At 35.9% G+C, this 26204-nt stretch overlaps 1 protein-coding gene across 6 annotated transcripts in view; it reads right to left on the reverse strand.

Annotated features, from left to right (window-relative positions):
* Positions 1–26204, reverse strand: part of MLLT10 (MLLT10 histone lysine methyltransferase DOT1L cofactor) — a 126049-nt gene that overhangs the window by 35429 nt on the left and 64416 nt on the right. For all 6 annotated transcript variants that reach the window (XM_058830339.1, XM_058830337.1, XM_058830336.1 and 3 more), the window contains 2 exons: positions 25349–25604; positions 22765–23334 (listed from right to left, as the gene is read on the reverse strand). In XM_058830339.1, the coding sequence (XP_058686322.1) occupies positions 22765–23334; positions 25349–25604 (826 nt within the window). The remainder of the gene's footprint in view (positions 1–22764; positions 23335–25348; positions 25605–26204) is intronic.

Below are 26204 nucleotides of genomic sequence, written 5' to 3' on the forward strand. Positions count from 1 at the left end.
CATTAGATAAGTGAGCTGTCAGCTGGCCAAGGAATATCAAGCATGGTAGCACTGAACTGCAGTTAGAGGAAGAGTGCCACAGGGAGTAAACAGAAGTAGAATGAACATGGTTAGATCAAAAAAAGCAACAGAACTGAAATGCCAGTTAGAAGGCAAAGGGTGGAGCTAGTTTGTCACTCATACAAATAATGATTTGAAGAAGGCAGTGACAATAAGAAGATACGCAATGTTAAAACACCACTCGCCACCCAGATATCCCTCTGAGCACAGGCAGTCAAGGGAGAGACTAACATCATCCAAACCCACACATAATATGCAAACACTGATGCATCTTAAATTCCCTGACTCTATTAACTGTCAAGAAAAATGGAAGAGAAAATCAGCCAGACCCACTAGAGAAAGAAGATACAAAAAAGCAGCTGAAGACACATCGCGACAACACTTTTTTCCTGCCTAACCACAGTTAGTGACTTGTCTTCTCCCCAATCTCTTCATCATAGAGAAACTCCTTATCTGCTCTGCTTTCCTACTGAGCTTTGTATCTTCTTCCATTTAGCAACCTCCCCCTCCTTGATTTATTTTTTTTTGTTACCATCCCCAAAACCTACAGTCACAGCCTTATTAGCAGTTAAGATCCTTGAAGTGTTCACTTTGCCATGATCTTTTTGCAGTTCTAGCTGGATCAATTAGACAGCACATTTTATGGATCCTGCTCCAATTCATCCCTACACACCACCAAAACGAACATGATTAACAAACAGCCTTGCTGCTGAGTCTACTCTTAAATGTGACATAACTACAACCACAAAAATTGAAATATAACCCAGGTCCTCAAAAGATTTTTCAATTTGCTTTTAATCAACAATTTCAAATTAATAAAATGGATGAGATTTGACCTTTTGTTTTTTGAATGCAGTAAAACAATTAAATATACAAACCTTCTTGAAAATATGAGATTCTCATGAATTATCAGGCTTCAGGAACCATACATTTTAAGAATAAAAATAATGCAATATCACAACACCTGTGAGTAAACCATAAGAGCTCATCACCACAAACACTATCACTCTCATAAAACATCAACAGCAATGAGAGGAGAAAACAAAATTTTTGGTGAGAGGCAAGTACTAAAAATGAAAGAGATTTTGCCAGAAAGGGAAAACAACTCCAAAATTTTAAAGCTATTACAGATTTTTTTATTCTTAATTTTTAAAAATCTTACATATTTAATAACTGCAGAGCTTCTGCTGCTTCTATTTTAATGATAAGGTTTATTCTTCCTCTTAAAAATAAAATTCTGGAATACAAGCAGATAGTTATGAAATCACAGGCAAAAGAATATTTCAAAAGAAAGAAAAGCAGCAAATTGGTTTGCCAGCGGAATGAGGTTAAGCTAATATTTCTTGCCAGTTGTTGTAGTAGTATTAAAACCACTATTTGTTGCTGTTGCAAAATACAAGAGAAATATCACCTATCGGCACACTCTTTTTGGGATAAGTATCTCCATTTAGCAATCCCTTACTTAACACATGAAGTACATGCACCTTCTGAAACTAGTCATGCAACCAAGATACTACTCCATGCAGCAATCAAATAAGAACTGTACGCTGAACATCCAAATAAATTACTGATTTTCACACAGTTTCAAAAATGCCTGTATAAAAACTATGTGTGTATCATATTAGAAAGCCAAGACAATACGCATTTGAAATATCTCTAACATACTAAGTTGTCTTTTGGGGTTTGGGGAGAGATAAATCACTTTCTGGATCAGGAAGGAATGGTAATGAAAATCTGAGTAAATCTCTGTAAACTACATTTAAGTTTAAAATAAACAAACCACCTTGAAGTCCTTCCCAAATTACTGAAAAGCCAAAGAGCTGTAACTTGTGATGAATGGCATCATGTAATTTGCCAGCACCATAAACAGCATGTTCAAATGCAATGTTCAGCATTAACCAGAACACAGTTCTTTGGCTCCAGGTGGAAATAGACACGTAACACTGTTCAGGTAAAGTCTGACTGTGCATGACACCGTTAATACAGCTGCAGAACATGGACTTCAGGCTCTAACAGCTAAAATGCACATGTAACCTACACTGCTGGCTCAAAAGGCTTAACAAAAAGGCAAGTGGGAAAAAAAATAAAAATAATTATCTCTGGCCAACAAATAACTGCCCGCTTAGCACAGAAAGGTAGTATCATATAGGAGGGAATATATCAGATAACGCAGACTAGAAAAAATGCATTCTTTATGCACCATCAATGACAAATTTCGTAACAGAGGATATAAAAGCACTTCAAGAATAGTGACAACAAAATAGCCTCAAATCAAAACCAGCAACAGGACAGGTGGCACACTGAACAATTTTAGTGGTTTTATTCAAAATCTCAAAAGTAAGTAGTTTCATGAGCAGAAGAGTTAACAAAACTGATTAAATCCTGGATTTCCACAGTGTTACATCTCACAATGACATCAATACACTAAGCTCTCCCAATTGGATACAATTTCTGTATCCAGCTATGAAATCCTCACTTCTTATTTTCTAGTACCACAGCCCCCTCCATTACCCAGCTCTCTTACATTCCTTTCTTATGCTGGTGACTGCCTAGTTCAGAAAGAGGGAAAGAACAGGCAGCGGTTCATTACTTTTGTACCCATACACCATCCATTCCTATTACAGGAACATATGTGTTTTAGACTTTTTTTTCTGTAAACTGGTCAAAAGACTTAAAGCTTAAGTGGGCCGAAATCAAGAGAGACAACATCTAGACTACTTCCTTAGGAAGCTCGTAAAATGGTCTCCCTAAAGCTGCATTTTCTTTTGTAGGTCAGAAATCTGAAACTATTATGACAATTCAAAAAAGAGGAAGTTCTCAGATATCTGTCATAGGTTGCTCATCTTAGTATTTTGTCAAAACTTCAGGAGTAAGAAGAATATGGCCAAAGAGGCTATATTTCAGATGTAAACTTTCAGGCCCACAGAAGTTGCATAGAACTACAAAACCTTCCTACTTGGGGGAGAGCAGCTGGGCATGGGGTTGGGACAACCTCAAGGAAACTCACAGTAGAAATCACAGAAATAAAAGCAAATTTTGAGCTATAAGAACAAGAACTTCTTTACACAAACTGAAGCTATAAACATGTTATCTGTAGCTTCATTTCATGTGGTAATCTCAAAAGGTCTCCCCTAAACCCATGGCAACTTCCTATACAGTGCAAAATGGAGTCTTTGCATTAAGTAGTCCATTCATTAGTAACTAAACATGTACAAAAAACTGATTAAGTTCCATTACACAAGAAAGAACATGTTCTATTCCAGTACAATGTTAACAGCTGAAGAAGTACCCCACCATGTTGTTTTGTAATGTGGTCATAAACTGAAGTGAATATAATACAAAACAGAAGCAAATAAAAATGGGTTATTTTTGACAGTTGTCAAAGGAGAAGTTGCACTTTAAACTGCCAAGGTAACAACAATATTTCACTTAAATTTATGAGACAATGAGCTTGGATGCTAGGGCAAATTTGCCTCCTTCATGAAGAAATCTGAAATCTAAGAGTCAAATAATCAAACTATTTTCCTGTTGGTGATGAGGAAAGTGGTACGGTTCACTTTCAGATAGGCTTCTACAAGACTCTGCAGTAACAGTTCTAGAGAAGCATGAAGTGAAAGTACTGATCTGCAGCTGGATAACAAGCTACATTTCCTTCCCTTTCAGTGACTGGGCATCCTTTTTTGATGGAAGCACAGCAGCCTGTCACAGATGAACAGTCAATGGCTTCCTTTCACAAAGGGCATTCTGAGTACTCTCCATAACTGAGGTAAAAGTTAAAAAGCCCCACAGACTTAAAATACCCAAAGAATGCACACTGCTGGGGGTGGAGGGGAGGAGGGAAGACACAAAGTACAAGTGTACATGTTTTCAAAAACTGGTTTTCTAGCTGTTTCAAACAGTTGTTCCAGTTTCATATCTACTGACAGAAGGCAGACTGCCACAATTAGTCCCTTTGAGAATACTCTGTAGAGTGGATTTATAGTCAAAGACCAAAATACTTGACAAGAACCTTGACACAATCCAGCACAGCAATATGACACATATATGGTGAATCCATGATCATATCACCTATGTATACAGCAAAGATCTAAAGTTTGCTATCAAACTCCATTATACTTAACCCCAAATCCTTGGCAGCTCAGCCAGCAAAAGATGTTTGGGTAATCTCTTCTATTCCCATCCCTATGGTCAAACCCCTAATTGTACAGCTATCTGTAATCAATCAGAAATGTGTTCAACAGCGGAGTGGGGGTGAAGGATCAGAACACACCCATGTGCTACTGAAATCATCTACTGTGCTCAGCTAGTCCCCCCTGCTAGAGTGAACAATGGTATTTTACACTTGATTCCATGTTCACTGATGACCACTGATGTCAGCAATCATTTTCCCACTTTGAATTAATCCAAGCTGATACAGCCCTCCACAGCAGAAGGGCTCAAACCCACATTTTTCACAGCCCACCCAAGAAGAATTTTCCCTCTAAGAGAAAAGGTCTGAATGTGACACAAGGAGACAGATGAATGACATGCTAGACTAGGAAGACAGGGGGAATTGTACTGTTTTTCTAGCTCAGTATATCTAACAGTGAACAACAGCAGCCACATAAGAACAAAAGAAAGACAAGCATGTATCAATACTTTCCTCAAATGCTCTCCCAGCCTCTAGAAATCTATAATGTATGAATTTTGAGTGTGAGGAATGGTCTTTGTAATTATTAGCCTTAAATATGTTTCCAGCCTTGCTCCAATGAGTATCTTCCAATCCTTTCTGAACAGCTGAAACTTTTCATAATGTATCTCATGGCAAAGTTACACCTTAGTTAAACTGTGCACTCTTTTTTAGGGGTGGAAGATGGGCGACAGACACAGGGACAAAACTCCTTTCACTTGTTTCCTCCAGATGTTCTGACTTCTCATAAAAATCTCTGAAATGCCTCATAACTGCCTGTTTATATTTCACAATTAATTCAGCTTTATGAAATATACATGTTAAGAATTTCATGCTTGTTCTACCACAAGTAAAAATGTTTTCAAGTACTCTTCTAGAATAGAATACTAAGATAAAGAGCTCCATGATCGTATCTGAGACACATATGCTCATAACCACATAAAAGACCTGTATTTCAAGTGTGCCACAGCACAGAAAGATCTCTGTAAAAGAAAAAGTTAAACAGATACTTAAGAACAATTGATAAAGACCTTAACTTTTTAAGGTTTAGTTTAAAAAGTTCACTTTTTAAGTGACAAGCCTATGTTACTTAAATACAACAAACTAAAACCAAAGTAGTTTTAGGCTCACTTAATGAGTATTCATGAATAGGAGCATGACTTGTGATCTATATTTTTTAATGATTTCAGAAAAATCTACTGTGTTTGCTTAAGATCTCTGAAAACACAGCATAGCTTCAAACCATTCTGACAGCAATCTACCTCAGTGCTGGATGGTGAGTCACGGGAAGCACTAGATTTCCTCTTCACTGTGAACATAATACGGTCTTTTATGGGAGCTTCTCCCTTTCGGATTCCAGTGATCTATCTGAGGCTGGTGCCCTCGAAGGGAAGCCTTTGAAGGGAGGGGGCAGGGGAGAAGATGGAGCAGCAGTTGCCCAAATTTGTGAAGGCCCACAAATAGCTGTCATTAGCAACAGTTACAGTTTTCAAGTGGCATTCTAGAACCTCATGGTCAGATAGTTACACTTAAGACTGCAATATCTGACAGCCAAATAGTAATTACTCACGAAAGTGCATAACAGAACTACTTCAGGCTGACTTTTTAATTTACCCTTCTCTTGTTCTTTGTTTTTATCAATTTAGATGGTTTAGCTGAGCACTACTGTCTCCATGCTTCAATACAGGCAGATGCCTTTTCATCAGCACTGAAAAATTCTAGCCCAAGTTGGGCTAGATTCAAAGATTTTAATTCACGCTCAAGTACAGATTCTGTTTAGTTTAAGTTACCTTGTTAAAAAAAAATCATATATACCAAATTTTGCCTGCATTGATGGAGAGGCGAAGGCTACAGAAATGAAGTTTGTCTGTAAACATGTCTTCTAAAAACAATCACAGGACTGACACTGGCACAATGGATGTCTGCTCTGTATTAGGGTTCTCCTCACTGCGGCTCAAAAATCAACATAAGACATAGAACAATCAATAACAAAGACCTAAAAACGGCAACAGGAGTAAGAAATAAAACAGACAGAAGACAGGACAAGCAAGAACTGAAGTAACCACAGAAGGGCAACAAGCAAACTCTACAATCAGGTCATTGCTTCTCAGAGCCTTTTTTTTAAGTATGCACTAAAACTGCCAAAAGATAGGTTTGCTCAATATGTCTATATATGCATTTACAGATATGTATATCCCTCTTGCTCCTATTCACTGGTAGACCCGTAGAAGAAGAGATGAGTCTGCATGGACAAGTCAAAAAAGTTTGACTGTAAGATCCAGAGTACAACTTGGAAGGACAAAACACATTGTTATCACACAGTGAATAGCAGTTTACATCTCTCAACTGCAAACTGTGGTTTTTAGAAAAGGTTTTGAAAAAGGCATGAAAGATATAAGAAGTTGACTACACAACTGTGAAACAGAGCACTGAGTATACCAAGTCTCTTACTGGCAAAACTGCAGTTTACCACTGTCTGCCTTGACGTGTCTTGACTCCTTTCTATTAAGGCAGATATCTTAATGGAACAACTTTCATGACTCCATTTTCTAGTCCTCTTCTTTAGGACTAGATTCTTTCAAACCAGTTCAATTTTTAGCTATTATCTTTCCTCCTTCAGAGTTTGTCAGCATCAAATTTCAACTGACAGTTTGCCCACCTTTATAGCAAAACTATTAATAATAAACCTCTCTGCTCTAAACTTGTATTTGTTTCCACTCAAACAAAATCTCACTGGTTTTCTTTTTGGTACTTTACTGCTGATGTGCAGTCAGCTTAAACTCTGTGCAATGAAAAAACAAGCTCCTCACACAGACTCCATCAAAACTCTTACTGACAGTGACATCTACAATCCTCGGCATTACCTGACACATAATCTGAATATGCTGTTGGAGTAAATGATCTTCCTTTATTTAAATACTTATCTCAAGTTTTAATACTTCCATTTCATCCTATATAAACACACATGACAAGATCTCCTCTTGTTGTTTATATTATCAAAATTTCTATCTACTCTCATTGATTTCACCCAGATACATGCTTCTGAGAAAACAAGATCCCTACAATACTGGAATGGGGGGAGGGAGGGAAGGAGAGAAAGGCAATACTGGGGGAAAAAAGTAACCAACTTAGTCTCAGAAGGTATCATGAAACATCACCACCACCCCACAAAAAGGTAATTAAATGATAAATCCTGTCCAAACACCATTCTAAAGCAAACATGTAGCTACCATTATGCTGTTCCACAACAGTAAGGTATATAAAGCACTACTACTGTTTGGCAATAAATGCCCTTCCAACTACCTATGCCATTCGTTTAAGAAACAAAGAGCGTAATGTGAAAAGAAGTCACAAATGGCGTTCCATCGATTTCTATTCTGCACCCTCGTGTGAATCTATACCTCTTCAACATTAAACAGCAAAAACTCTCTGCTTATAAAACAGCAGAAACTCACCAAGTCCAAATTCAGCACACTTTGTCAGATACCCTTCAGGTGTTTTATTTTTGTTCAGAAAAATGGTGAGCTTGCTTTCCTTCATCTCAAAGCTGGTTCAGAGCACTGTATACCTGGGAGAGTGAGAGGGAAACCCTATATCAAAAGGAAAAAAGCTAAACCTATTTTATTAACGCAAAGAAAATCTAGAGAAATTTCAGTATTTCTCACCACATGTAGACTATGAACCATAATGTAATATTAAAATTTTTATTATTTAAGAGACCCACCACTCTAGACATCTGCCTAACAGGTGTAATTCATAGCTCTGACAGTGTGAAAAGCAGAAGTTCTATAAAACTGTAATGACTGCTTGCTTAAAATGCAAAAAACTTGACCATGCAAAGTTTCAAACATTTCAATTCTTTTTCATACACTGAATTTCAAGTCAATACAATTAACAATGCATACAGCACTGCTCTCCTAACATATGCGCACAGCAGTAAAAAAACTTCTATTTGGGGCCGGCATAAATAGATTAAAATTTCCAATTTTTATTAACAGATCATCTGACACCAATTAAATATCACATTGAGAAGTAAACTTGATAATCTTCAAAATAAGCCTCATGAGAGAGTTTTAAATCTTCCAGTAACTTGTGAATACAGCTATGATTGTTTCCTACAAACTAACAATAGCCTTGAAAAAGTAAACCAAGTTCTAATTTAATAAGGTATTTCATTTCCACTGGCTACAAGTGAATACAGAAACAGGGGTACAAAGCCAATGCTCAGCACTAAAGGGAAACAGCCATTAGATACATTAAAGATTCAATATTGCTCCCTCTGAAACTGATAGTTCTGTTATCAGTGACACAAATGAGCAGCATCAGGCTGTCAGAACAAAGAATGGACAAAACAAGGCTACCTTCACATGCATTACTTGTAGTAATTTAAGTAGTCAGGAAGGGAAGTGGGAGAATGCCCGAGGTAGACACCACTATAACACACCTATGAATGGAGCACAGAAGAAGGACTAGAAAACACTATTCACAAAATTAAAGAAAAGAATCTCAGAACTGGAATAAAACTGTTACCGTTTTACTTCACACATACAAAAAGATCATAAAAAGAGAACTGAGGAACTATTGACCTATCAGGCTCCTGCAGACAATCTACAAAAGTTTTCACTCAAGTACTGAACAATTGACGCACTGCAGACCTGTATTTCACCCAATCCATAGAATATGCAGACCTTCAATCAGGCTTTTCCACAAAAGGCTACCCTTTGTGATAAATGAACCTCTGAAAAAGATTCTAATATAACTTACCATTATGTATGGCATTCATCAACTTCGCGAAAGCTTTTGAGTTAGGAGAAAAAGGGCTTCATGTTAAGATCATGTTTAACAGACACACAAAAGAATATATGTATAGACAGGAATTTCAGTGAACAATAATATACCTGAATACATCTTTCTTGTATTAGAGCTCTGATCATTTACAGTAGCACAAATTGTAAAATGGATTTATTTCTATCCACTATAATTTTTTACTTATACTTTTATCAGTGTTGGTTAGATTTTAAATGTTGAGTATAAGAGCATTCCAGCACATGCCAATTAGCTGTATTCCAAAGCTACTATTACAAATAAAAATTCAAATTCTTTCCAGTGGCAATCAGTGCCCCCAAGAAAAGACTGGTTTTAATTTTTTTGTCTGCAACAAATTCAGAAACTCAAACGGAAGTTGCCTTGCTAATTTTAATCACATGGCATCTGTTTTGCTTCGCTGATAGATTGAGATGAATTCAAGCAATCAGGTCTAACAGAAAATGGTTGTGTCTCCTGGACTTCAGAGAGCTCAGTTCAGGAACAACTCAGATACATAGAAAGAATGTCCAACTAGTGGTACCCCAAAGGAGATGCTCCTTTCCTTCACAGATGCTGGGGTTTTTAGAGTATTTACTGATCTCTGATCCTCAAGTGTCAGAACACACTCACATCCTCTGCCGCGCAGCTGAAGTCTCCTGCACAGCCTCCACAGCACCAGAGCACTGTAATGCCCAGTGGCAGAGTGGTGGTAGTCATGCAGATGCCAGCCCTCTTCCACTTATCCCACCAGCTTATTCCTGCTTAGGATAATGACCTCATGACTACAGAATTGTTTCAGTTTCAGTTTGCTTGTTCACTCTTTCACACCACTAAGGAACAAAGGCCTCAGTTTACACATCTGGTTTGAGGTAATAGAATACATTATTTTACAGGCCAGAGTGGGGAGAACACCTCTGTCATACTCCCATGGGGGAATTTTCTATGCATCAGCCTCTGAGATCTGACTGCAGTAACTATTTGGGTTCCAATAGGGGAACTGGCTTTAATGCTTTATTTTTCTCTTCTTTACTCCTGCCACAACTGGATGCTACTAAACGCTGCTGTCATAAGCCATTTTTTAACTCTTCTGAAGGGTCTTCTGAACATCAGAATTTCAAAAAAAATGAACGAATAAACACATCTTAAACATCTGTCATTCGTACTCAAAGATTACAAGAACTAAGAAGCAATTCTAAAAAATTTAAAAGCTTTGACTTTTACCTACTGACTAAAATTGAACTAGACAAAGGTACTTCAATGGAAACAGTTCTAAAATTTGGAATATTTTAATTAAAGCATTACATACAAAGTGTGTTCTCTAAAAGACAGATCTAATGTTCAGGGGTTCAAATTTCGTGGTACAGAAAAAATGCACAACGTGCAAAATTCTGTATGATTCTTGACAGAAGTGCATTAATCTGAAATAAATAAAACTGATAATTTTAATTAACCTTCTTAACAGTTTTCAGAGAGCTAACAAAATACAAAAATACACTCATAATTTACAAGGAAAAAATTTCTAAAATGCACAGAGATAACATGACTGGAATAACATTATGCTATACAGACAAATTCTTTCTCAGGTGCAGAGGACAATGCAACTGCAGTCCACCACTCTTAAGAGCGGAATCATTTCACCCACACCTACTTTCCACAGCCTTTATTTGATTATAATCATATCTGTTCTCTCCAGTTAGGCTCAACTTTTGTACACTAGAAATAGTAGCCATTTTGATCCATCATTGCTTTCAACACTAAAGAAAATCCCTTTCAAATTTAAGAAACCATTGGGTAGGTTTGGAAGAAAGCTTGGGGTGATGGTGGGGTTTTTTCTTTTCTTTATTTTTTATTTTATTCAAACAAGCTCAGTCCTAGACTGCCAAAGCTATACTTTTTACTTTTGTTTCTTTAAAACTGTACCAAACAGGAACCCCCACTAATCCAAGCAATCACATATTATGTATTCCCAAACATAACTCAAGAGGTAAGAAAAAGTTTCAAAGCAGAATAGACTAGATATGTCCCAAAGCAAAATCTCCTACTCTAAGATAAAACTTCATAGACAAATGAGGAAGAGATGCAGCTGAAGAGCTAACAAAACACTAGCTGTTCTAACACAGACCTCTTCCAATTACACAAGGAAGCGCCAACACTAGATCAGTCCTGCTTGTGACTGACGGAGCTAATTCTAGACTCCCCCCAAGCCTCTCCACAGAACAGAAGGAGAACTGTTCCCCTACCACCACTCCCTTCCACACTCCATAAATTAGTAGAAGGCAGATGAAAAAAGGTGTTTTATTCTGGCAGGAAAAAAGACCTACTGTCTTGGTTCCTGTGTAACTGCCTTTATGGGCAACTATGTCTTTCCTGACTCCTGCACTGAAGTACCCCCTTCCAGTCACCCAGTTTTCTGCCACAATGTACAACCAATTTGAAATCCTACAGGCTAAGGTGTCAAGAAAGGTTAGGCATTGTCAATGGTAATTATATGTATACAAATGTTGTAATAACTGAACTTCACTTCTACTTGTTTTCATTTATTTGCCATCTCTGCTGCCTCCCGTATTTTCTTCTCAATCATGGCTAAATCTTTCCACTCATCATCCAATCCTTACAGCAGATGCTATTGTTTGCTTTACTTAGAAGCTTACAATCACTCCTCCTTAAAATAAGTCCTGCTCAGAAAATACTTTGATGCTTCCAGCTCATTCATTTCAATTTCTGAAATGACTTTGTATTAATACCTACATCCAAGCCACCACCCTCTGGCTGTTCACTTGTTTTTAAGGGAATTGGTTCTACATACAAAAACTTAAGTTCCATTCTAAGCTTACCACTATTCCACAAGAGAATAAAAGCCTAGTGACTTTGTCCCTAGGAAGGATGTTACTTGATGTAACCAAGCCCTAAATCTGTCAGATTAGGCATTTGTCCATGATAGTTATCACACTTTAAAAAAAAAAAGGTGAAAAAACCCAAACAAAACAAATTCCAACAATTTGCATTTGACATTCTTATGTGAAAGCTAATGATATTGACAGATTATGAGCCACTTTTTCCTTTGGGGGAATGATAGATGTGTTTGGTGTTTGGTTTTCTGTTTGTTTGTTTGTGGGGGGGTGTTTCTGCTGAGGTTTTTTTAATTTACTTGGAATCTCTAGTCATTCTTATCTCACAGATGTTCGAAACAAATAAACAATAGGAAACAGAAATAAAACCAAGTCAAGTACATAGTATCTAATAGAATTTTTCAGGCACAAGTCCCAGTTACATGTTCATATTCTTCAGTTCTGTTACCAGCTTCCACAAATCCCTTCTCAACTCAGATTTCTAGAGCTTTACTGGTCCAAAAAACATAGATGCTCACTCACTTTTTTATGACTAAAATTTTCCATTCTTCCTGTTATTCAGGTTAGTGAGAACTCTTTTCTGAACCTTCTACCACTGCATGTAATTCTCTCTCATAAAAACATATGCAGCAAACTAGATGACTGTCAAAATGAACAGTTTTTTCCTGTTATCCTTATGGCCTTCTCACATACCTACCAAATCTGACACTGAAAGATGAAGATTTCTGTTTAAAAGCTGAATAAAAAGCATATAAAGAGCAATATGAACCAATGAGTTTGCATCTAAACTAGGTGTTAAATCCCAGTTTGGTTTTACAAAATGGCTTTACATTCAGGATCAGGTAAGAAGTAGTCTTTCTAAGAATACAAAATAGTTTATTTCACTTACTATTTTCTGCATTACCACCACAAAAGTCTTTGCAAGAACTGTCCTGCTAAGAATTCTGACAGCCACTTTGTGTATACAGGATACCTGTATATCAATATCATCATCTTCCTACAACACCTTCTCAAGTATGCCTAATACTCTTCAAAGAGAGTTTTACTTGAGTAACCTTCTGGAAGTACACTGTACTGCTACCAATTTTCTGCATTTTAATCACACTGTGGAGATTTATCAAAAATGAGCTCACATTCAGATGGATCTACATGCAGATTGTGCAGACACAGATAATGTTTGTAGAGTACCAGGAACACCATATAGTGAAAAGGCACTGGGACACTGTCACTTCCTGTACCTAAGGCACATCTTTATGCACATGGAGCTACCAGGGGACCACCTGGCTGCAAATCCTCCACTACAGAACCAGAATTGCTGGGGTGCATGTGCTGCAACACTGTGCCAAGTCACACACTACAGTACCACAGGCCACCTGGAGCTTCAGAAAGCTGTTGTTCTTAGTCCTATGACACCCATATAACCTGCTTAAGGAAGAAAAACAAATTACTTATATAAGAAGGTAGCACAGGGACTTGATAATTAGACACTCAGCCCTATAATATTTGTTTTAAAAAGCTGTATAGCTCCTATATGAATATGAGTGTCATTCTATACAAGTGTCACATGAATCTCTCCCTTCTAAGTCTTAATGGTTTGTCCCTGAGCAACATCTTTCACTGAAAAGCTCAATTATTTTAAGGTAACTAGTCTTTTTTTATGCTACTGTATTATGTTGGCATTTCTATTTAATTTTTTTTATTTCCTTTTTGAAACTTTACAAAGGAATTGCAGAAATTATTATGATCATCAACAACATCTCTAGACATCACAGCCTCTCCCTAGATACAATCCTGAGACAACCTTCAGTCAGTTTTACTTCTGGTACTGCAGATCTTCACATCAACTAAATGGAAAATTTAAATGCTTCTCTCTGATTTTAAAAACGTAACTGTAGTGTTGTCACCTCTGACTGACAACAACAACAAAAAAATAATTTTACCTTATGAATTGGAAAGTCATCAGAAGGACAAAAATACTTCAAGAGCTATCAACACATACATATAACTTATTTTTCAGTTATATTTGATTTCTGAAAGACTTGAAAGTCTGTAAGATCTGAAAAGTACAATTTTCAAGGAAGGGTAAAAAACCCTACTGCTCCTTTTATAGTCAAGCCTCTTCTCTACCCTCCCCCACATGCACTTTTTTATGTTCCCATGTCACCTTTAACAGATTTTATGGAGTTAAAAGACTGATTGCTATCTCACATTTGACTTACAAAGAATGCCATACTCTAGTAATTGACTCCAGATGCTGAAAAATGTTCACACTCAAGAAGATGGATATTTTAATTTAAAGGAAAAATAATATATATATATACACACACAAAAAAACCTCTTAATTTGATACCATTACAAAAGTCCTTTTTAAGTTAAGCCATTTTAAAGGAGTTTCTGAGAACTAAACAGTTACAAGTAAGCAAACGCTTGTGACTCATTTTATTTTCCAATAAGCACTTATATATAAGGAATATATCCTTATTTTTCAGAAAAGGAATACAACTCTAAAGCAAATATCAAGTTCTGCAACAAAGACATCTGACAGGATAGAAATCTTAATTGCTTCACGGGGTCTCCTTATTCCCCCACTCTATTTAAAATTACGAGTCTTAGTTTTTTAACAAGAGTTAAAGAACTAACATATTCCAAGCACAAAACTGGAAGTTTCAGTACATTTTCTCTTTCTGCCCTAATATTTTTAAATGTAATAATGATAATACCACATACTTTTCCTCCATGTATCTGCAAAGACAATCAGCCACTGGAAAAGCAGGCAATTTATTTTCTTCACTATGCAGACAACAATAGCAGCAAAGCTGTCAGCCAGCTCTCATTCAAGCAGCGTAGTTTATGCAGATTACCCAGGCCTGAAGTAAGTTCATTTTTATCACAAGTTCAAACCTAACATCAAATATATACAAGGCACTTTAAGCACTTTGTAGGCTAATGGGTCAAATATATTACAAAAGCAAGCAGTTTACAAAAAGCTCACAAACTTCTCCGAAAACCTTCCCTTACCAAACGAAACAGATTTATAGCTAAATTTGGAAAGTAGTAAGTACAGAAACTTAAGTAGCCTTTAAGCCCTTCCCAGTCCATTTTCTTCCCTGCCAGTATAGATACAACTAGCAAATAGTTAGTGTATTCATAAAGACACTTACTATGTTTTAAAAAAATTGTATTTAGATGCCAATTGTGCAAGTACTTCTGTATGGGAAAAAATCTAGACCTGGAGAATTTCTTGTATTTGTTACTTTAGTAATATTTGGACAGAAGACTCACAAACCTTGCATAAAAACAGTATTTCAAACAATTTAGAAATATTTGCATCTGTTTTCTAAGCTGCTTAAAACTATGTCTTTCTTCCAAAATTTTCTTTATTTTGTTATCAAACGGAAGACCTAAAAAGGAAGTCAAGAAAATACACATTCCCTTTCCCATAGTGATTTCTTTGCTTTGTTGTGCTTTTTTTAGCATCTGAAATGTATTACAAGTTCATAATTAAAACATACTATTTGCTGTTGTCTGTCAGAGTATAATAAATAAATAATGACATCCTTTCAAATTTAAATAGAAGCTAATGCCCAGACTCACCATAATTTGGGAATCTAGTTTATAGATATAATCTTCAAAATTTCTATTTTAACTTGACAGACACATTCTCATACAACAATTAGCTAGTCGTGTAATTTCCACAGCTGCCAAGATATTCTCTGAAATTAGCAGGCCTTAGCAACTTGACATGGAAGCTCCTTCCTAGTTATTAGAACTTCCCTTCCCTGGGTCATTTTTTTTTCACTTCAGAAAGCCCTCCCATCTGTTTTCACTCAAAACCAAAAACTTTACAATTTTTTGGGAAAGGAAAACTTTGCCTTGTTTTAAATCAACTTTTGTTTAAAAGTGATGTTCCAAGAGTTTCTGGTCTTGCAACACTCAGGGCGGCTGATTTGCATCTCATGCACAAAACACTCCTTCCATGGAAAGTCAGGCAGCTTGGAGACTTCTAGAGTAGAACAGGCTGAATATTTTTTGCTTTCAGCAGCCTATCCAATTAAGCACTATACTGTATTTTTCTATTAACTTTAAAGAAATAAAAATGAAAACAAAACAAACAAAAAACCCACCAAAAAAACCCAGAAAAGAGGGCAATTACCAGTATGCCATTACCAAAAAAATCTTGACCAGGAATAGTAATTCTTTTTGTACAATAATTACGATCATGCTTCTAAACATTTTTTTAAACTGAAACATTCTCAAATTAAAGCTAATCCAGTCTAGAAAAGAGCTTCAGAGTCTTTGAAAAGCATGTTTTAAAAGTATCAATCACTGTATGCGTCTTCTCAACTTTCACATTCATAGTAATATTTTAGGAGGAAATTAGCATCATAAATAAATATAGTACTTTGTTACCTGCAACATGTATGGAGTAACTTCAATTAATCATGATGTAACTTTCCGACCCCTTCTTGAAATGAGTGTCACAGTGATGACAATAGCCTTTTTTTCCCCCTTAAGTATAATAATGTTCAGTTCCCTATCTACACTCTGAAGTTTTTCATAGTTGTTTTCAAAACAAATCTGTTAGAAGGTTCATTGTTCAGTATTTTTTTGTCTATACCCTTCTACACCAAGAAATTCTTATTCATTACATCCAAGCACATTTTTTACAACATGTTTTTAGAAACCCAGAACCCTCAGAGCAAGCAGCAAAGCCAACTTCTCAATCTCTGATAAAAGTACAGAACATACTATGCTGGGAACCAATTCTAGCAGACCCATGCTACCTGAAAATATACTACTAACTACTGTATTTTGAAATGCATTATTTACCCAGTTACAAACTATTTCATATGCTAAACTGATGCAACATGCTAAATTTTTTTTTTAAAAATCAAAGAGATAATGCAGCACAGAATTAGGTTCATAGGTAAGAACCAAACAAGAATCTCTGCAAGCACATTGACTTCTTTGCTCTAGAACTTCTTGCATTTGCAAATCAAATAAATATGTTTGATTAAACTGCATCTTCTAGAAAATACATTTTCAGAACTGAGATTTGTTCAATTATTACTTTCTCTCACTTGATCATGTTTTACTTTTTTGTTAGGTTAAGGATCATTGTACTAGTTTTCAGTTCCTGATATGATACCCATAGTCTGATAAACTCACTCCTTAGCTATTCTTCAATAATGTACTTTTTTCAGTCATTGAATAGTTCTCGTGGCTCTTCTCTTTACACAGAGCAAATCACAGAACCACACAGCATTCAAAGACCAGACACACTCTGAAGGTAGAGCTGCCTTTCTCATTAGCTTGTTGTTTATGCATTAAAACCTTTTTAAACACAGCTCAGCACTGGAAACTCAGACACAACTGATTAATGACCTTTATCCTTTTTCTCTACAGCCCTTCTTTCCCCAGAAGGCCATCCTTATCCTGCAAGTATACATCCATCTTTCTTAAGACAGTCTTCTACTTTAGCTCCACCAACATAACTCTTAGTTTGTACTGCTGACCAAGAGATTAATTTCACCCTCTCCTCATAACCAGACTTATTCAAAAATTGCAGAATTTTCCAATAGATTTCACAGACTACTCTGAATTGGAAGGGACCCACAAAGATCACCAAGTCCAACCCTTCAGTGAGTTGAGGATCGAAACCGTGACCTTGGCGTTATGAGCACCATGCTCTGACCAACTGTGCATAAGGGGAAATAACAAAACAAAGTAAACATTGGTTTAGTAATCCTCTGATCAAAATAAAATTGAAACTTACCTATTAACTACAGTTAATGCCAGGATTTGCTGACTTCTATCATTACAAGATTTTATTTAAAATGTCACATTGTGTCAACTGAAATGTGGATACCTACTATGCCACTTTTATTTTAAAAAAACAGGAAATTAAATAAAATTGGTTCAGTAAGTTATTTTCCATAACTCTCAATATCCACCACTAATCATTACACCTTTGTATGTCTTAATATCTTCCTTTCTTCTGTCAGACATATCCTAATTACATAACATTAATTACTTGCCAGTCCCTCTTACAACTTCAGGAGTTTTAAAACGTACTGAAATTTAACACTGACAGTCTAAAAGCATGGAAGTACGATATATTCATCACCAGGAAATGTCAATACTTCTGTCTGTAGCTGCTGATTAACAACTGTTTTACTTAAGAACTTTGATGCATTTCATGGTAATCCCCATTTTCATAAGCTACTGCTTCATGTGATTTTTTTCCCTGTTACCTGATGAAGGTCTCCATGTTTTCTACATGAACAAACATCAATTTTAACATTCTAATCTTGTACACCATTCACCAATCTCAATACCTCTTCTGTTCAGCCTCAAATATGAAGAATGCAATTCTCCACACATTGATTTTGCCTTGTGTGCTTTCTACTCTATTTGCTTAGTCCTAAAACGCCATTAATATCTATTAGTATCAATTTGTTCTTCATATTCTATATCCTCTGAATACAACCTGGCTTTTTAACACAACAAGACTTCTGTTTTGGTGCACCCTGCAGATAAACATAATAGCACAAACTTCTTTCAGAGTAACTTTTCCTAAACTCTTTCCCCCACTAGACTCAGCTACTAAGTCAAACTTTAAGCACAGCATCACAAAGATTTAACGTAAGTTCTGAGGGACTTTGTATCTCAGAGAAAATAATTTCAAGTTACTCTTCTACTTTGAAACTCAGAGTTCCCATATGTCATCAGTGCAACCATGAGCTTAACAGTACAATGATCTTGCAGGGCTTAACATGTGTAACATTGACAAAGGTTTCAGCACTGCTTGAATCAGATAGGAAAGGGCAACAAAATACATGGAACTAATCTGAACCATTTAGCAGACTCATATACAAAGCTGAAACTTGACTGAACAAGACAAGATCAACACAGAAGGACCTTTGCCAAAAACATTAAAGGTTTCTCAGAATTTTAAATACTGCTTTAATGAAGTACAATACTGAGTTTGGATGAGTCCTTTATTCCAAAAAGTATCTAGTGTTACCAACCAGAGCATACTGAATATTGGATAAGGGCAGATATATATGAAGCAGAGATAAAAATGTAGAAAGACAAATTCTAATTTTGCCTCAGTCAGGACAAAGGAATTCCAGAAGATGGTCACAGTAAGGCTGCTGAAACAATGGGCTAACCATTTTAAGGCTCAATCGGTAATTAAATCTTTTGCAGTCTTCTTAAAGGAAAAAAAAATTTAAATTATAAGCTTTTTTTAGGGTTTAGAGTACACGTAAGGGCAGGGCATAAAATCAATTTTACAGAAATTAAAATATTGAAGCAAACAATCCCCTAAAATTCTCAGCTACTGAAGCTGACACTACAATTTATTGAATACTTGAAATCAACAGAACTGGGAAAGGCAAAGAAGTGCCTGAAGCACTTCCAGCAGCAAGTATCCATGCTGAACTTGGAAGACAACTGCACAAGAACTTTATCTACCATGAAACAGAAATTTCAGTTAACTTCTGATACTTGATTCTTTCCATTTTACATTGCTGCACTATTCCACAAAAGTCAGAAGGTACTGTTTATCACATAAAATGTTTTTTTTCTACTGCCAAGGGACACAAGCTCTCAATGCTTTACAATACTAGACTAGCAATCTTTAAATATTTTTCCCTAGAAGGATGCTGAGAATGAACTTAATCCTTAGAATACACCTAGCATGACTGGGAAAGTTAGATAGCTCTATAGAATTGTTGAGTTCAGATGAACACACACCCTCCTCCATTAAAAGATTCAGATCCTGAAATCACACCAAAGACCAACCCTATTTGGGGTGAACCATTATCGGCTTTATATAATTCCTCCAATAACTGACTTTGGCCTTTTTAGACAATAAACTTACAGTGCGCTTGTGAATTCTCAACAAAAGCAAAAGAATGGTTTGTAAATAAGCTGATACCTAAAGAACTTTGGTGGGGTTTTTTTAAAGAGGGTACTAGTAAAATGCTAATTTACTGCAAAAATTCCATAATCACCCTACCAATTTAAATTTTATTTCATTTTTAAGAGTTAATTTTATTCCTTTGAATACAATGTTGAAGTAATGCATAAAATGTTTCCTGTCAGGTTACAAATACATTTCAGAAAAAAAAAAAATAAAGAGCATAAAGATTGCACATTTAACCTTGAACATATCAGATCTGTTGCATGGCAACTGAAATACAGCCTGAGTGTATGTGTTGTAACAGCTTCTAATAAAATGTCCTTACACTACACCTATATTCATGGTACATCTCTGTTCCTACTACACGGGAAAAGAAAAGCCCAGTGGACTGGGTAAGTTTGGAAATGACAAATATTTTTACAAAATTAGATGAATATACTTATTCTGAATAAAACTTTTTGGGAAGACATTTAATTATGTATAAAGAGCCCATGATGAATCTGCATTACCTTTTAAGATAAGCTTCCCTTCACACTTCATCTCATCTGAACATTAACTATGAACACAATTATCATACATCTGTGAAGTCATGTTTTTCATAATTTTTATGGATCTCAACAAGTACTCTTAAGAAAATTGAAAGAGAATTATAGCTTCAGACAGCTGCTGTTAGGAAGACTATTAAAAAAAAAGAGGAGAAGATTCTTGCAAAAGTGCCTCAAAAGCTTTGTTTATTATGGTCTAGCTCATTCCTGATTCAGCTTCTTTGAGGTATCAAGGTAATTCCAAATAAGAAGCAATAAAAATTTTTTGACTCGAGTACTCTGTGTTTTCCCTCACTACATTTACATGCACAAAATCTTATCTGGGGGCCTGGGTCAAATAATTTAGATTCACTTGTCAGATCTTGCGGACATGTGGTAGACACAATGAAAAGAAAAACATAAGCATTTTATACCTGAGAAAATACATGTTTCTGATACTACTGGTAATACTCATATGTCCTTCACTGCAACACAAAAAACTGTTGTCAATTGGGTTACTGGGTTGAAAAACCAAACAAATGCTTGTGATGAAGTGAGGAAGAGCAGCACTACAACCGTAAGAAAAACAGGAGATGAGGGAGAAGAGTACATTACAAAAATATGCTCTGATTCATGCAGAAGTTTCTGGATAAATTTAGGGCTTGTGCTCAAAGACATCCCATTGGTTTTGTATCTCTGGGCTTTCTTAGTTTTGCTGGGGTGATTTTGTTTATTAATTTTGTTTTTTCATTTACTCATATACATCTTCTTTGGCATCCTCAGAAAATATCACCGTTTTAGAGGACAGATCTAATGCTGGCCACCAAGAATCCAAGTATACTTAATAGATGTGAAACTGTAGGCTGAATATCATGATAAAAGTCATAAAACCAACATGGTATTTCCATCCATGTATTTATTTACAAAGAGCTTAACATTTTCACTGGCATTTTCTAGATGGAAGAGTGAGATATAATGAAGAGGACAAAGGAAGCAAGAATGGACCTGAACAGGTAAAGGCCTATTCAAGGAGCTGACAGGAGCAGAATATTCTACAACAAATATAAGAGGGGAAATGTGGGTCATTCACCTGAAACCAAGACCTTGTACTTCTATCTCCTACCCCATCTACAACAATACATAATCCACCTCAAAGAGATTATAAAGGTATAACAAAGTTCATACTGTAATAATCAGAACACTGATGTAAATCTGTTAGATGCTCACTGTTCATAACAGATAAGAGGTGAACATGTTCTTATGTATTTTAAAGAGGAAGATAAATAGTGAACTATGAAGTTTTGTCATATACCATGTCTCTCCATTGATTTTAATACAGGAAAAGTATTTTTTAATATAGTTACTGCTACTATTGCCATTACTACCCATAATAAAAACCATCATTTGCCTATATCTAACTGCTTTTAAACAACGTGGCTTTGACATCAAGTTTTTAAGTACCTGCCTTGTTCTGAAAGAAATACAGGGGTTTTCTCCTTGAACTATGTATATTTTAAAAATAACTCTTGCTTACAGAGTGAAAGTACACAATACAAAAAGCATAAAACCCTCTCCACAAGCAAGTATTCAAGCTCCATTTCTCTCTTCCCCCAAAATAGAAAAATTAAGCAAAAACCAACGCCACTATAACAACAAAAAGGACAAAATTTCGAAGTTTCAAAGGTGAGGTAATTTGTTATTTTTTATATCACAAAAGCTTTGAAAGGAACTTCAGAGCAACAAAGACTTTGGTAGATAAGAGTATTCTGCCAGGCCATTCCACAACAGGTTTACTGGTAACAGAAAGCCACTCACAGCCCCAAAAGAGCATAACATTTAGAACAGAGGAAGAACAAACCAGGCAATTTCAATTGCTAAATAGCACACGAGAATATGAAAGTGTCATCCAGCTACACAGGAGTCCAGATTCAGAATATAATTTTACATGTTTAAACTGGTTATTCTCCATGCAGACATTCTGATTTTCAGTTAAGCTAATTTGGGAAAATGTAATTGAGGGACACATTCAGCAAAGCTGACATACCTGAGTACCAATTTTGTTTTCTCTGTGTAAAAGAACACACAGACAATAAAGTCCATACTAACTATCGCTTTATTTTTTTAGCTAAACCTGTCACATGTAATTTTCAAATAACCTATTTTCATGCAACTTTTCCCCCTACAGCTTCAAAGCCTGCATTTGTATAGCCTCTAGGTCAATACATAAGTCAATCTACTACAGCCACCTACAGCACAGTGGCACCTATACATGGAACAAAACTTACTTTTCCAACAGTCCTTTTTCCCCCAGTGTGATTTTCATGATATTTTAAATGATACTATGCTCTTGAAAAGCATACTCAGAATAATAGATAAAATAATAAAAATATATTTTGATGTAAGAAGACAAATCCAATAAATGCCTACCTGAACCCACTGGAGATGAACCAACACTAAGACTTTGTAAACTTCCATTCCTGAGCAAAGTTGGAGATTTTTGAAGACCAGAGCTTGTCACACTTCCTGCAGCAGATGCCACAGATGAAGTTGGGGAAGCAGAAGAAACTGAAAGATGGGAAAGACTTTCTTGACTTTTATTTCCTTTAGGTCTACCAGGCCCATGTTTACTTTGCTTATTTCCTTTCCGTTTCTTCTCTGTTACAGTTTCTTCTTCTAATCCCGAAGTTTGAGCTCGTTTGTATGCTGTAGAAGTAAGGCTTGAATTATTTATGTCTCCAGGTGAGCTGTCAAAGTTTTTAGACTGGGAAACAGCTGCTGATGATGAAGGGAGACCAATTAAGGAAGTGAAACAATTGACTCCTCCCTCTTGGCTCCCTGCCTCTCCTTTATGTACATCTTTGGTTGAGGAAGCCTGTTGAGAATGCGTGAAACTGTCACTTCGAAGATCTGTGTCTGTAAAACTCAAAAAATCTTGGGGAGACTGAACTGAACTTCCAGAAGATGATTTTATGCTCCCAGGAGTGCCCAAAAAGCTTCCTAAAAAAGGAAAGAAGTACAATTATGTTTTTCCCTATAGTTGATGAAAACTGACGGGAAGTATTACGATCTTAGAATAAAAAACCTTAATGTGAAAGGACTTTATGAAAAGCTTTACCAAGAGCTAAAGAAATTTTTAAAAAACTCATTGGTTCTCCTGCTGATCTTCACTTTGCTGAGTATGATTCTCAGATTCCTGTCCCGAAATTCAGATTTGCATCTGGGGCACAAACAAGGTAAAAATGAATAAAAGAAAAAAAACCTACTTTGTTGCTCAGGCAACTTTAACATCCATCATATTTTGAAGCCATAACAAACACTTGATGCAAACTGGAGCAGGTTGTTTTTTTTTTTTTAAATATACACATATATAAAAAGAAAGCTGCCAGAAATGTGCTATGCTCACATATACACCACGCCTGCAATCTTTCTTACCATTCCACCTAAAATCAAGGGTCTGACTCGGGTCAAGGGACAAACAATTGCGCTTAATTCTCCCTGGCTGAGGAGGAGTTCCACAGAAGACATACTTCTCAAAAGTACAAGAGAGAAAGTGAAAAACATTGTATAAAATTGGCATTTTAAGATTTCTTTAGCACTGTCACAAAACCATAAAGATCTTTTGTGTAACAGAATTACACTCCTTCAGTATTTGGAATGCAGTCATAGTGCAGTGCATAGTGCATTCAAGACAGAAAATGAAGTACTCTTGGGAAATACAGACATCTACTTGCACTGAAATTCACTGATTTTATACAGATGGGTGCGTGTTTCACAGAATTCAGACTGATGACAACATCAAGTAAATACTCGTAAATATGATATTAGGTATAAAAAACCCATGTCCTTTATAAACTAGTGTTTTATCACTAGTACTCCGCTAAACATTGTTAAGAATTCCATTTAAAATACAATTTACATAAATACAACTATTTAAAAAAATTAAAGTATCTTTTTTTTTGTAATTTAAGTTATATCAACTTCACTTGATGCCGCCCAAAAGAAAATACATGCACATAGTAAAGATCTATTTTGCCATCTGCAGTTTTTCTTTAAATGAAGAACTCCAGAAGGCAATTTTTAAAGTTCTGAAAATTTAAACAAAAAATCCCACTTCCTCTTCTTTCAACTAAAAAAAAATGAAATATTGAAAGAGCTTTAGAAAAATTTACAAGTGTTCACTGCATAAAGGAAAATCAACGTCACAAAGCACAAACGACAGTAAGCTACTAAATACCACAGTGAAAATTACTAAAGATTACTTTATAGAAGGCCTAGATTGTTGTGTTTCCAAATAACATGTTTCAATAATTAAGGAATTTAAAAAAAAAAAAAAATTTAATTTTTTAATCATTTTTTTCAACTCTGATGAAGATTCCATAATAAAATTTGCTTTCTAGAAGTGTCCACAGTACATGTAAGTAGGTTTTAGCTAGTTCAAAAAGTAGAAGGTTTTGTATTACCTAAGGTAAATAAACCTTACATACTTTTTACATACTCACCTTCTGTTTATATATTTCAATGACAAAACAATTATGTAGAAATTTCACCCTGAGGAAAATTGTATACTTTAAATATCTGCATTGTGAAAAATTACTGAGGGCTCAATGCATCCTATGCATTAGGTAGTCCGGTTCTGTTCGTTAGCCAGTGCACTGACCAAAAAACATCAGTATTACTCCCTTGAAGAGGTAAGACCTGTAGTGTCAACTTCATATTAAAGTTTACCCCAGACTAACTTTCTGGCACATAAAGACACTTCTGTTTGCGGCTAAAGAGAATACCTTAACAATCTGAACAATAGCATCAGTTCTGCCTTTTAAAAATGTACAAACTCCTTTTTCATGTTATAGCAAAAAACAATTTTACACTGAAAAAAGTTGGGATTTTCCCTCAAGTGAAGTAACATTCTCAATATAGAGGATAAAACATTAATAACTTTTCAAGTTCCTCATACATAAAATTTCAAATTCATGTCAAAGCAGAAGTTGTGTTACAGCGTAACAATCAGTACCTTGCTGAAAAGGGCTAGCTGCAGTCACAGTTGCTCCTGGATTTCTTCCAGCACCCGGCTTTCTTCCCCTCTGACCTGAGCTGTGACCTGCAGATTTCTTCCCTTTGCTCTCTGACCCTCTAGCCTCTGAAGAATCTTTTCCACTTGAAACGTGTGTAGGAACTTCCTGGAAATTTGCATTTGTAAATCGAGCTGAGGTATCTTCCAACCGCTTCAAGGAGCCTGACATGGAGTTGTTGCTAGTGCTTGTGTATGTCTGGCATTTTAAAAGAAAAAAGAAATCAAAGAAACAAGTCACACAAAAAATTGTAACAGCTGTTTAAAGGGCCTCTTCTTTCAAACAAACACAGAAGTGTTCAAATACTGCTGTAACTAGAAACAACAGGAATTACAGCAGCTGAACTGTGAAGACTCTCAGGTACATAAAACATTTTGTGGAAAAAAATGTATAATGACTTTGAAATTTTTACTTCACCGAGGTAAATGGAAAAATCTCATGGGTACAGTTTTTATAGTCTATTTAAATTGGGTATTGTTATTTTATGCTTAAAATTAAAAATTAGAAAATAAACTTTTAATGCTTTTCTGAGCATACAATTTTTATGCCTTTTTTGTTAAACTGGAAATGTTGTTCCATCAGCAACAGAGCTGTTGAAGGCATCAGAATCTAAGAACTTAGATTTTTAAGATTTTATAGCCTCAACACCAAACCAAAATCAGCTCCCTGGCATGTGAACTATCCGCATTGATTTCCAATTCCTTAAGAGCCACCAAGTAAAGAAGACGAGAGAGCTGACCAAGAAACGCTTAACTTCAAACCTGCTCTCTGACAGGCATGAGAACACTCTTGAGCTCC

This window comes from Poecile atricapillus, chromosome 2 (assembly GCF_030490865.1).
Source record: "Poecile atricapillus isolate bPoeAtr1 chromosome 2, bPoeAtr1.hap1, whole genome shotgun sequence".
NCBI classification, from domain to species: Eukaryota; Metazoa; Chordata; class Aves; order Passeriformes; family Paridae; genus Poecile; species Poecile atricapillus.